Source organism: Chlamydotis macqueenii, chromosome 21 (assembly GCF_036417535.1).
Source record: "Chlamydotis macqueenii isolate bChlMac1 chromosome 21, bChlMac1.mat, whole genome shotgun sequence".
NCBI lineage: Eukaryota > Metazoa > Chordata > Aves > Otidiformes > Otididae > Chlamydotis > Chlamydotis macqueenii.
The window spans coordinates 926,465-938,431 of record NC_141576.1 but is presented as its reverse complement, the minus strand read 5'-3'; the positions used below and the strand labels follow the sequence as shown (position 1 = coordinate 938,431).

Below are 11,967 nucleotides of genomic sequence, written 5' to 3'. Positions count from 1 at the left end.
TCCGTGAGACGTGCACCAGAGGCGCAGAAAATCCTGAGCAGGAGCCCACGAGCGAGTACGCACAGAAATCAGCGCCATCCCACCGGCGTGCTTTCACATTCACTCGCCTCTCCCGAGCTAAAAACACGCTCGGCAAAAGACAAATTACCAGCAAAGGCACCAAGCTGACGGTCCGTGAAGAAGACGCTCTGCAGTACAAACAAACTCGGTGGAGGAAGGACTCTGCACCAGTTAAGCGAGGGGAGATGGAGAATTTGCCCCGTCTCTGCGGCTGCACAGCCCCACGAGTCGCTGCGAGTCGCAGTCCTGCTCCAGCGCAACGCTGGAGCGTGCTGAGAACCCACTGGCAACTGTAAAAGTAAGATTCCCGTTTCGACGATGCCACCAGCACCGTAAGAGATCTCAAATAACCACCAGACAGAAGTTGGCAATATTTTTTCTTGATTTTTTAATAAAAAACCCCCTCAGAAACAAAATCAAGCATCAGTGCCCCCTTTCCTGAGCCGTACCACAGCACCTTCACCCAGGAGCGCCACAAGCCCGACGCACGAACTGACAAGCAACTCGTTTCCATTCCAGCTAGGAAGAACAACGTAAAACTCAAGAAAGCAGCGAACCTCTTTGGTATATAACGGCAGAATAAGTTATACCACAAAGCTCGAGTAGGAACCATTTCCAAAATGGTCACGTTTAAAATAGCGTTAGCTAGCCAAACTTTTTTTCCCACGTGGAGAATTTCCCTAGAAGCATCTCCTAGTTGTGCCACTATCCCAGGTTTCGCCCCAAAAAGCAGGCAAGGATCTCGAGCACTAAAGCCCTCGGCAAGCCCAGCAGCTGCGGCTCTCTCCCAACCCAAAATCCTGGGATCTCCGCAGGACGGAGGCGGCCTGGCAGGACAGGAAGCAGCATGATTCGGAAGCGGGAAGAGGGAACAGAGGTGGCAGCAGGGAGGCTCGGGAAGCAGCGGCTGAAACGGTGACTCCCGACTTTGCGGCAGCGGCTCGCTCTCCATGTTTCGGAGGCGCTCAGGATCCAGCGGCACGAGGCGAGTGGAACAGCTCCCTGTGAATGCTGCCGCCTCGGGGAGAACCGACCGGCGCCGCGCTGCCGGCTCTCAGAAGCGCAGGCAGGCAGGCAGCCCCTGCGCCCGAAGAGTGGAGAGCTGGAGGCCGGCTCCCGCGAGCCCCCCCAGCGCCAGCTCGCAGAATCGGGCCGAAAGAGACGAAAGCCGCGCTGCCTGGCTCGCGAGGTCAACAAGCTTTAAAATCGAGTTATGCCGCACGAACAATCCGCTGAGCTGTGCCCTTCCTGCACGGGGGCGGGAGGGCTGAGCGGCTCTCCGGAAGAATCGGTCCGGAGGCACTTCAGTACGATCGGCTGCTGCAGGCAGAGGGTCCCGTTCTCTTTAGGGTGGCTACAGGCTAAGTTATCCGGAAGATCCCTGAATGTGCAATGAAAGACTTATCTTGAGAAGGACGAACGCGCTTCTGATCCGCTAGTGACCCGGCAGGCCGCCCAGCTCCGCAGCCCTTCACCAGCTTCTCCCGGGCAGCCGGGGAACACCCACGGGCTACTCCCAGCGCCAGCACCACGCACTGTCCCTTCGCCCCGCGGCGCCTGGAGTCGGGCGTTTGCTCAGCCAGTCCGGTTTTCACCCGCGTTACAGTTCCACTTTGACTCCTTTAATAAAAGGGAGACCCGAGGGCACCTTCCTTTTGTACTCCAGGTACTCTTCTCCGAAGAAGTGAATGAGCGTGATCTCCTCCTCTTCGATCCGCTCCCTGAAGAAGCGCCAGGACGCCAGCGCGTAGCCCACCACGCAGATGGGATTGCAGAGTAACACCTGCGAACAGACACCGGCAGTTAGCGTCCCCTCGCCTCCCAGAGAAACGGGGGCTGCCCCCCGCCTCCCACCGGCTGATGACGTCTAAACGCTCTCTAAAAGGTCCCACTGCTTTTCGCGGCATTTCATTCCCGGGAGAAATTAGCGCTTATGGAGAAAGCAGCCCGCGGGCAGCTGCCGGCTCCTGCCGCCCCAGCTCTAGAGAGCCCGCGCGTGGCCGCACTGCTCCGCGTGCAGTCGCCACGGTCTCTCTCCGGAGAAATTAAACCAAGTGCCAACCACCAGAAGAGGGAGACTAAGGCAGCACTGAGCTGCAGCCCTGCCGCAGCTGGCTCCCAGTTTACCCTCCAGCCGGGGCCCTGGGCACTCTTCGAGGGCGTTTTCCTTGCCTTCCGGCACAGGACTGGTATTTGGCAGGAGCGAGGTTGAGCCCGAACACTTACAGAAGGCACGCTGGCCGTCGGGATGCAAGGAAGCTCTGGACACCAGCGTTAGGCTAGCAGCAGGCTGCACCCCGGGCCTCCGAGGACGCTCTGGCTCAAACCCCAGGCCCGCCGCCCCTGCTTACTCCACACAGAAAATGAAGGCGATGGAGTGTCCCCAGAGATCGCGCAGGGCAGAGAGCTGGGGGTTTCCTGCCCCGCCGTGTGCCAGTGGGAGGCAGGAGGCATCAAAATCCACGCCCGGGCCACCCCTGCCGCTGACCGCTGGCGGTTCGCATCCTGTTACGGGTGCGGGGCAGCATTAAGAAGACAGACTGGGGTTATAAGACGGAAGTATCTGAGCGCGTTGGATACGGTACCTGTGTTCCAATACTCCAGTAAAACCATCCCACGTAAGACGGGTGCCGGAACCACCCATACACCCCACTTGTCACCAAAGTATGAGTGTCCGATTTCTCATTCTGAACAATATGGTTGAAGTTGGAGCCAGCTGTGAGCATGGCCGCTTTCCTCAGACAATCCCCAAAGATCACCATCAGCAACCCTACAGTACTCAGCCAGGTGATCTGCTTCAGCTCTGCAAGTGAATAAGGACGGGTCACAACAGGTTTGCACAGGTAACGCTCGCGGCGCGGGGGGTTGGGTCGCTGGGTGGGCTTCCCCCCTCAATCTAAGAGCACGACAAGGTGCAAAACACAGCCAGCGTTCCGTGCGCTGCCGTACCGCCAGCAAAAAATATAAAAGTAGCGTCCCCTGCCGCGGACCCACGCCCGACGCCGAGCCCGTACGCCCTCGCGGCAGGTTGCCCTGAGGGGAACCCGGCGCCAGGCAGAACCCGGCTTTACCGCGTAGAGTAACGGCGATGCAAAGCACAGCCGAGCGGGCGCGCTGGCCCGGGCACGGGGAGCTCCGCAGCCTGCACTGCTGTTATGAAGCAGGGAAGGAGAACATCTCCCCTCTCCCACATAAAAGGAAGCACCCCGGACTGGGCAAACAGCAATAGTTTTTGCCGACTTTATTTTATTCCAGGTGAAAAGAAGACGCGCAGATGTAACTGAAGCGTCATTCTTTGTCCCACCGAAGCAGCTCGAAAGACGCAGGCAGAAAAGGGCTGAAGACTGCAGAGGCAGCCTGGCGTGTCAGAGCGAGGGGGCGCTGCCCTCCGCCCCGCGAGACCAAAACCAAGAGGCTTTGAGCACCGAGAGATTAAGGCCACCTCAAAGCTCTCCTCCGCTGCCAGCACAGGTCAGCTAAGCAGGGGTCACCAGCGCTTTGCTATCAACGGGTGGGCCCCAAGCGAGCCACGCGCAGCCGGGCAGAGCCGGGGGACGGCAGGCGGGAGGCAGGGAGGGGCAGGGCGGCCGACCTGGGAAGAGGAGCTTCTCCAGCGTGAACTCCACCCAGGAGGAGAGGGCGGCCAGGTTGTACTCGAAGCTGTGGTTGAGCAGGAAGGAGTCCAGCGAGAGGCTGCGCGGGTTGTTGATGGCTGTCACCAGGTACTCCGAGTAGTGGAAGAGGGAGAGGGAGCACATGTACCTGCAGCGGGAGGGTGGCAACGTTTGGCAGGGCCGGGGGCCATCGCACCCGCCCGGCTCCCCTGGCCCTTCCCTTACCATCCGAAGTGGCGCCAGGCGGAGCGGCCGGCGCTGAGCAGCAGCCCGCAGCCAAAGGCGAAGCCCAGGAAGCAGGCCCGGACGGCGATCTGCGAGCAGAGGGAGGGGACACAGCGCTGCCGCCACCGCCCCACGGGCCCGGGCCCCGCCGGAGCCTTCCCCCGAGCCCAGTGCGCCCCGACCGCCGCCCCCGGGGTCCTCCCCCGCCCCCTAGGCCCGCTCCCCCGGGCCGCCCCCCACCCCACGGTCCCCCAGGCCCGCTCCCCCGGGCCGCCCCCCGCCCCACGGTCCCCCAGGCCCGCTCCCCCGGGCCGCCCCCCGCCCCCGCACCTTGTAGAGCGGCCGCGGGTAGAGCAGCAGCAGGGCCGCGTTGACGCCCGCCACGTGCAGGGCGAGCGCCAGGCGGCCGCGCAGGCCGGGGCCGGCCAGCAACGCGGCGGGGGAGCCCAGCGCCACCGGCAGCGCCGCCACCGAGGCGCCCAGCAGGAAAGCGGCCAGGCTGGCGCGGGCCTCCCGGCCCAGCCGCCCCCGCCGCGGACCCGACGCCGCCGCCGCCGCCGCCGCCATCATGGCGGCGCCCGCCCCGCCCGCGTCGCCTGGGAAACGGCGGCGCCGCTCTCGCGAGAGCCCCGCCCCGCGCAGGCGCGGCAGCCCCAAGGGCGGCGCCTCTCTCGCGAGAGTCGCGCCGCGCAGGCGCAGTGGCGTCCGGCCGTGGCAGCGGTTGGGCCCGGCAGCCCGGCGCGGCCCCGCGGGTCACCCCGGCCCGGGGCCGGATCCGTGACCGCTTTGGCTGCTGTTTAACACCGTAAACCGCAGCACCCCGTTCTGCGTCCCCGGGGCTCGCTACGGCGCCTGGGAGGCTGAGCCAAACCCGGCGTGCCCCATCCCGGGGCCCCGGCCCCCCCGCGCTGGGTGCCGAAGGGCCGGGATTGCCAGTGAAAGAGGCAGACTTTCCTCAAAACAAGGGCAGGAGCCTGCTGCGCTGGTCGGGGATCCGGGGAGAAAGGGAGGAGGGGGGAGGCAGAGCCATTTTTTTAAATAAGGCTCCTCAGGCAGAATTCCTGCCGCTCGAGACCAAAATAAAAACAAAAACACACCCACTCCCATTCAGTCAACGACAACAGACTTTAATTATGCCAGAGGATTCCTTAAATAACTTAGATGTGCACAGAGAAACTACCTAGAAACGTCAACAGAACGGTCCGAGACATTCAGTACGGCACCGGGGCGAGGTTCCTGCCGCGGGTATCGTACGTAAGCTTTGGTGTGCGGTTTCAGGACGTACCGGCAAGTTTAACACAGCATTACAAAGACTCGCGGCCTCGCGCATCCCTCGTGCTGCCACGCGCTTCTGCCCTGCTCCGGCACGGGCGGGAGCTTCCCTTACAGGACTGAGCGGTGAAAACCGGGCTCGAGGGGTGCACGGCGAGCGACCGGGAAAGCTCCCGGAGGCTTTCGGGGCGCTTAAGCCACCTGAAGCACAAGGTCTACGGCACTAAACCGAGCAGCAGCGAAGCGACGGCACCGCCGTGGCAGCTGCGGTGGCAGGCTGGGGCGGGCGAAGGCGCGAGGCCCGGCGCGGACCGGACACGACACTAACGGGAACCTGGACGTCTGGCGGGCGAGGGCTGCGGGAGCGCAGGGTGGGCTCACTGCTGGGCAGCCTGCTGCATCTGCGCCTGACGCTTGGCTTTCGTCTGGAGGTACCTGCCCTTCCCTTCCTCGAAGCGCCGCTTCTCATCCTCCGTCTCCGTCTGCCAGCAACGGAAAGAAAGAGAAGCCACCAGCGTTAGCTGCCTCGGGGCAGCGCAGCCCTCCCACGCCTCGTGTGCGGCAGGGAAACGCGCCTCCCCTCACGGGAAACGTCAAGGAAAACCTGTGCTCCGTGCAAAACGTGTTTTGACAGCTAGTGTACGATTAGCTGACAAAACACTCGGAAACGCAGAGCGCAGAGCAAGAGGAGACCCGCGCGGGATAAAATGTTAACCAAGAAACAGCCCCCAGCCAGCAGCGCCGCGTCAGCAAAGCCCTGCCGGGATCAGCAGAGCTAAAAATAGGCAGGAGGGCTGGAGCGGGGATGCGGCAGGGAGGTCGGGGGACAGCAGGGGCCTCTGTTGCTGCTCAGAGCGTGCACGCGGCCTGGCCTCAGCCATGAGGGAGGAACCCCCCCTCATCTCTGTGTCAGCAATTTTCAATCAGAAAAAAAAAATTTTTAAAAACCCAACCCTGAAGCCTGCTCTGGAAAGTTTTGTTCACACTCCTATTTTTCTGCTGAGTAATTCAAAGGAAGAGGATTTGGACAAAAAAAGCCGGCTGGGGTCTGCCCCGGGAGGAGCAGGAGAGGGCTGGCCCGCCTGGCTGGCGGCGTGGCAGGGAGAGCTCTTACCAGCAGCTGCGGGACGGGCAGGGGCTTCCCATCCTTGCTGAGGGAGACGTAGGTGAAGAAGGCGCTGACGGCACGGTACCGCTCCCGAGACTCGTCCACGAACGGGTCGGCATCCACAAAGACTTCGATTTCCATGGATTTATTGCTCGTGAAGGTCATGCGCCCCGAAACGGTGATGACGCTGCCTGCGAAGTGGAGCGGCCAGTTAAGCCGGTGGCCTCTGCTTCTCTTCAGAGGAAGGGAGCAAGCAGTTCTGCTAGTTTTATGCTTAAGCCATGTCTTAAGCAGAGCTGCTCAGCACAGGCCAAGTCTAACAGGGACTACATTTCTCCGTCCCAAGGGAACCGGGATGTGGCACCGCCAGAGAGCAAAGCGCCCACCACCACCCCCACTCACCTTTCTTGATCTTCTCGTGGAAGTTGATGGCGTCCACCGAGGCGGTGACGATGTTGGTCTTGCAGTGGCGGGCGGCCACGATCCCGGCGACCTCGTCCATGAGTTTCATGGTGACACCTGGGGCAGGGGAGGCAGAGGGTCCCGTTTCAGGGAAGCCAGTGGGATTTGGGAAAAAGCCACACGTAGGTCAGTAAGGCCTTTGCGCCATCAAAGCCGTGCCGAGGAGTCAGCGCAGAGACTGAACCCCAACAAACCCCCGTACCGGCACAAAGACTCCTGCCAAGAGGACCACCAGGGTGGCACCCTCGCAGACCTGGGCTTAACATTTCAGCCAGCTCTGGCTCTCCCAGATTTCTCTGAGGAAACCTCAGCCTTGCAAAACAAGCTCATTCCCACAAACCTCCTGCCTGGAAAGAGCTCTGAGGCGCGTTGTTGGTGGTGATTTGTTTGGTGTTTTTCTAAAGGTGCAATTAGATGGTGAGTGGCACCCAGCATCGTCCCAGCCCTCAGTGAACGCGTCTCTCCCCGGGCTCGCACCGCGCTATCCCGCCTGCCCTGCCCTGCTCTGCCTGCCCAGCAGGCCACAAGTGCTGCCAGCCAAGAAGAAAATACTCCAGCAAACTGCAGTCCTTGTACACTGTTTATAATCCGAGATTTGCAATTTAAAAGATTATGACAAAATCGTGCAATTTACAGTTCGGATGTGTCAGTTTTCAGGGCCTTTTTTAAGCATAGAAAAAAAAAAAAAGAAGCTTTTGTCTCAACTGGAGCAACGCTGAACCTTGCAGACAGTGGAAAAGGGCCGGTGTGCCTTCAGAGGCAGAGCCCACCTGCCAAAACCGCCCAGCTGCATGTCTCGCTCTCAAACTGCGCTTCTGCTGCAGGGAAAAACCACCCCAGCGCTCGCTCACCTCCGTGCACGAAGCCCAGCAGTGTGCAGTCCGACGGTCCCACCAGGTGGATCAGGCTGGACTGGCTGTAGCCGACGGTGTGCGGCTCTGGGTAGAAGAGAGCAAAGTGGAGGTCAGCGTACGGCCAGCACCTGTATGCCCGCCTTAAACCGTACAAAGGAAGAAAACACGGAGCCGGCTTGTGAAAAGCTGAACTATGTTCAAACCAGCATTTAAATCGGCCCCAAGATGTCCTGAGAGCAGGGGCTCTTTGCCACCTGCCAGCTCCCTCTAATGCCCACCCATCAGTTTTATTCCAGCTCAGCTCCTTTTAAAGCTTTCAAGGAGCCCGAAAGCAAAGGGGACTGAACTGGACGGCGGCGTGGCTGTACCCTTTCCCTCCTCAGGCCACCAGCCGCACCTCCCCAGACCTGCCGCTCGGCGACATCTCCGAAGGACCACGCTTTCCCCTCGGCCCCGCATCCCCCAGCCCTGGCACACGTGGTGACGTCTGACTCGCCACTCAAGGCGGGTGACAGAAATCGCGCCCTCTGACTGTCGGCAGTCCCAGCGCTCAGGGCGATGGCTGCGTTTTCCGTCTAATGAGAGACGCTACAGGAAAAGCCAGCCGAGCCCCCGCCCGCTCGGCATCGCCTCCTCGGGGAGGACGCCCACGCAGCCGCGCCCGTGGAGCCTTACCTTTCGTCTGCCTATCTGTGAGCATGCAGAATAAGGGGGAAAAAAAAAGCATTTGAGCAACTTTCATCCTACATCACCCCTCTGACAATCCCTGCGCGCCACCTCTCCGCCTCTGCCCAGGGACCACGGCTGGTCCTGGAGGTCACCGGCTGCCCGTGCCTCTGGCTCACCATCGGCACCACCATTAAGTTTCCAGAAGCCAGGGCAATGCTTTTTTTAGGAAAGAGATCCCCAGCAATCCCTGAGGGAAAGCGTGACCCCCAGCCCCTCCCTGTAGCTCATCCTCCCCTTCAAACACCATCCGGTTAACTTCTGGGTGAAAACCGACTTCCAGAGAGGGGCTGCAGCTGCAGAACACGCAAAACCCTCGCTCAACACTTGCATTTACCCTACGCTGAGCAAACCTCGCTCCCGCTGCCCAGGAACACACAAGGGATGCAAGGAGGGGTGTCGGGAACCATCTTTCGGCAGACGGCATCCCACCCACCAGCACCCATCCGGCTCCCCCTCTTCTCGTGCGCCGCAGCTCCAAACTCCCATCCCCAACACGGTGTTTCGGAGCCACGGGTGCCTGGGGATGGCCAGAGTTCCCCCGGGAATCAGTTCGGCCTCCCAGCACCACCAGGATGTTTCCACGGGCCACGTGCCACCCGCGTTACCTGGGTTGATGACGGGGAAAATCACATCCCCGTTTCTCTGCTTGGTTTCCAGCCGATCCAGCTTCTGCTCCTCGTAACGCTTCTTCCCCTCATCCTCCTGCTCCTTTCTCGTGTACTGGAAGGAAAGGTCGGTAAGAACGGTCTGCGGCACAGCCAGGGGTGCCAACGGGGCCGGGTTAGCACCGTTCCCCTGGAGAGGGTAAGCTCCAGTTTTTGGGAAGCAAAGCGAGCCATCCTACCTGGATGGGGGGAACCTCAAGGACCTTGTTCACGTTCTTCAGCGACAGCGGCACGTACCACAGCGTTGCCTTGTTCGTCACCTTCTTTGCCCCTAGAGGAAAGGGGGGCAGAGGGCAATTGCACGACACCAGCAGCGCTTTGCCTGCAACCAGCGCCGCCACGGCCCGGGGTTGGCTGCACGCTGGTGATGCTGCCGGCCGAGGCAGCCCCCCACTCTGCCGGCTCCCGCGGGGCTTTGCCTTGGAGCGGATGTGACAATGCACTTTCGGGAAGGCATCCCGGCAAGCGGAGCCGGTTGCCACAGCAACAGCAGGAAAAGAGCCTTTTTCAGGCTGAACGCAGCCACGGGCAGCAAATTAGGCAGGAGGAGTTTTCCGTTCTTCGCTAAAAGCGATCAATGGAGCTGTAATCCCCAGGGAGCCTGTCTGGCTTCTGTTCCCAGCACCGACCCTCCTCGCTGCCCCCAGCCAGATCTCCCCTCTGCCCGACGCTGCCAGCGACAGTGGGTGCGGAACAGGGTGACCGCCACGGGCTCTTGGCTTCTCGCGGTTGTTCCTGGAGTTTTGGGACAGAGCTGCCAGCAGCCACTCACCTGTTAAAATGTTTTCAGACATGACATTGACCTGGACTTCCACGGAGTGCCGGGAGGTGTAGGTGATCTCGGCGCTGACATTGGCCACCTCGCCGATGCACACCGGGGAGAGGAAGTCCGTCCGCTCCACCCGCGCCAGCGCGGCCACGCAAGGCTCCTGGGGACAGCAAGATAGCAAGGGTAGCGGCCGCAGCCACACCGCGCAGGACCGCAGCCAGCAGCTCCCCAGGGCCGGCCCATGCCGCATGCGGCTCCGGCACTTCGACCTCCACCTTATCAGCCGGTGGCTGCACTTCCTTCCGCGCCTGTAACTGGCACTGGGGCTGCCTCTGACTCGCCCTTCGCAGGAATTAAAACGTTAACGGCAGTGTAATAATATTCTGCTCGTAAAATACAATTTCAGTACAATGCTTCCGGCTTCTGGGGCCGTGCTGCAGCAGCAGCCAGTGTGCACGCAGGAGCAAGCGCTGCTGGTGCAGGGGGATGACCAGGGAGGCGCCCAGGGATGCTTGGCAGTTCGAGGGGACCCCCTGCTCCCGGCAGCCCCCCAGGGCACGGTGGGAGGGTCGGAGAGTCACCGGGCCAGAGCCCGGCAGGCACTGCGGTGCCTACTCACCCCGGCCTGGGAGTTGCAGTGGCGGGTGCTGATGATGGCGCCCGCCTCCTCGATCATCTTCAGGATGGTTCCCCCATGGACGTTCCCTGCAATGTTGGCATCGTCCGGGCGCATGATCCTGTCAGGGGAGGAACACGGGAGCTCGCACCCCTCTGCTGCGCCCCCAAGCCAGGTCGGGTGCGGCCGCCCGGAGGCACCGCCATCACCCTACCGAACGAGCTGCCGGGCCATCTCACCGCGCTGATGCCGGCAACGTCACCGGCGCTGCCCGCACGTGGCTTCCTGCGAGCGCCGGTGGAAACCGCCTTAAATTACTGGTGGGACTAGGAGGAGGCGTCGCTCCTCTGGCAGGGCGTCTCGCTGCCGCCCCAACAGCGGCAAACGGAGACCGGGCCGGGCACGTGCCACCGCTCCACCCGCCGTCCCGGCTTTTGCTGGAGCGCCGAGGAACCGGCCGGAGGAGGGAAGGCGACGCACGGGGGCCGCGGGGCAACGGCTGCGCGCCGGCCCGCAGAGGAGCCGTGCTTCGGCGGGGCGGCCGTGCCGGGGAGCCGCAGCGGGCAAAGGCCCCGCAGAACCGGCCAGCTCACGGGCACCGGCTGCTTCGCTCTGCCCGGTGCGGGCCGGGTGCCTGGCGCAGGCAGCGCCGCCGGTAGCCCCCCGGCCCGCCCCTGCCCAGCCCTCCCCGGGAGCCCGGCGGGGCCGTACCTGGAGACCTGGATGGCGGCCGGCCCCGGGCCCGCCACGGCCCCCCGCTCCGACATGGCGGCACCGGCGCCCCGCCCGCAACGGCGCTGCGGCACCGCCTCGCCAGGCCACGCCCCACCGCGCGGGACACGCCCCACGCGCCTTCTTATTGGCGGGCAGCGCCTCGCCACGCCCCCGCGGGGGGCCGCAACGGGGGGCGGTGCCTCAGTGCCGGGGGGCGGAGCCTCTGTGCCGGGGAGGCGGGGCTCCGGTGCCAGGGGGCGGGGCTCCGGTGCCAGGGGGCGGGGCTCCGGTGCCGGGAGGCGAAGCCCCGGTGCTGGCCGGGATGCTGCGCGTGCCCCGCCGGGACGGGGCCCCCCCGCCTCCCCTCGCTCAGCGGCCCGTCCGACCCGGTCTCCAGGTGGCGGAGGCCGCGACCCCCAGCCCGGCCGGGGCAGGCAGAGGGCGGGCGCGGCCCCGCTCCCCCGGCACCCCCTCTCCCCCGGAGCCTCCGGTGGGGAAACGGCTCCGGCGGGGCGGCCGGAGTTGGCGGGGCGGGTGGAGGCGGCGGGCGGCACTCACGTCCCTGCCGCCCCACGGCAGCGCTTCTCCGTGGGGGGGCTCTCCCTGGGGGGACACGGGGATGGGCGGGAGGCCCGGGGGTGCCGGCAGCGGCGGGAGGAGAGCGGGGGGCTGCGGCACGGCGCCCGGCGAGGACGCGGCGCTCCGGTACCGGTACCGCCGCCTCCGCGAGGCGGGGCGGGCGCGCCGCTGTCCGCGGTGCTGAAGGCGCGGCGCCGGAGCTGTCCGCGGTGCTGACCGCAGGGCTGTCCCGCGCAGCCCGCGCGTCCCGCCGACCGGTCCCGCCGCGGCGCCCCCCACGCAGCCCGCCCAGCGCCGCCC

General features: G+C 63.8%; 2 protein-coding genes across 3 annotated transcripts; both read right to left on the bottom strand.

Annotated features, from left to right (window-relative positions):
- Positions 1 to 424: 424 nt before the first annotated feature.
- On the bottom strand, positions 425 to 4,469 carry ICMT (isoprenylcysteine carboxyl methyltransferase). The gene is made up of 5 exons (XM_086764721.1): positions 4,230 to 4,469; positions 3,900 to 3,988; positions 3,653 to 3,822; positions 2,646 to 2,863; positions 425 to 1,843 (listed from the first exon to the last, which is right to left on the bottom strand). Exons 1-5 carry the CDS (start codon positions 4,467 to 4,469, stop codon positions 1,661 to 1,663), a joined length of 900 nt encoding a protein of 299 aa, XP_086620847.1. The 3' UTR covers positions 425 to 1,660.
- A 536-nt stretch (positions 4,470 to 5,005) lies between these two features.
- On the bottom strand, positions 5,006 to 11,170 carry ACOT7 (acyl-CoA thioesterase 7). Of its 2 annotated transcripts, XM_086764620.1 has the most exons (10): positions 11,086 to 11,170; positions 10,378 to 10,495; positions 9,762 to 9,918; positions 9,169 to 9,260; positions 8,930 to 9,044; positions 8,271 to 8,285; positions 7,593 to 7,679; positions 6,682 to 6,798; positions 6,286 to 6,470; positions 5,006 to 5,653 (listed from the first exon to the last, which is right to left on the bottom strand). In XM_086764620.1, exons 1-10 carry the CDS (start codon positions 11,139 to 11,141, stop codon positions 5,549 to 5,551), a joined length of 1,047 nt encoding a protein of 348 aa, XP_086620746.1. In that variant the 5' UTR covers positions 11,142 to 11,170; the 3' UTR covers positions 5,006 to 5,548. The 2 variants fall into 2 exon arrangements, with proteins under 2 accessions (XP_086620746.1, XP_086620747.1); XM_086764621.1 differs by lacking the exon at positions 8,271 to 8,285.
- Between the last annotated feature and the right edge of the window lie 797 nt (positions 11,171 to 11,967).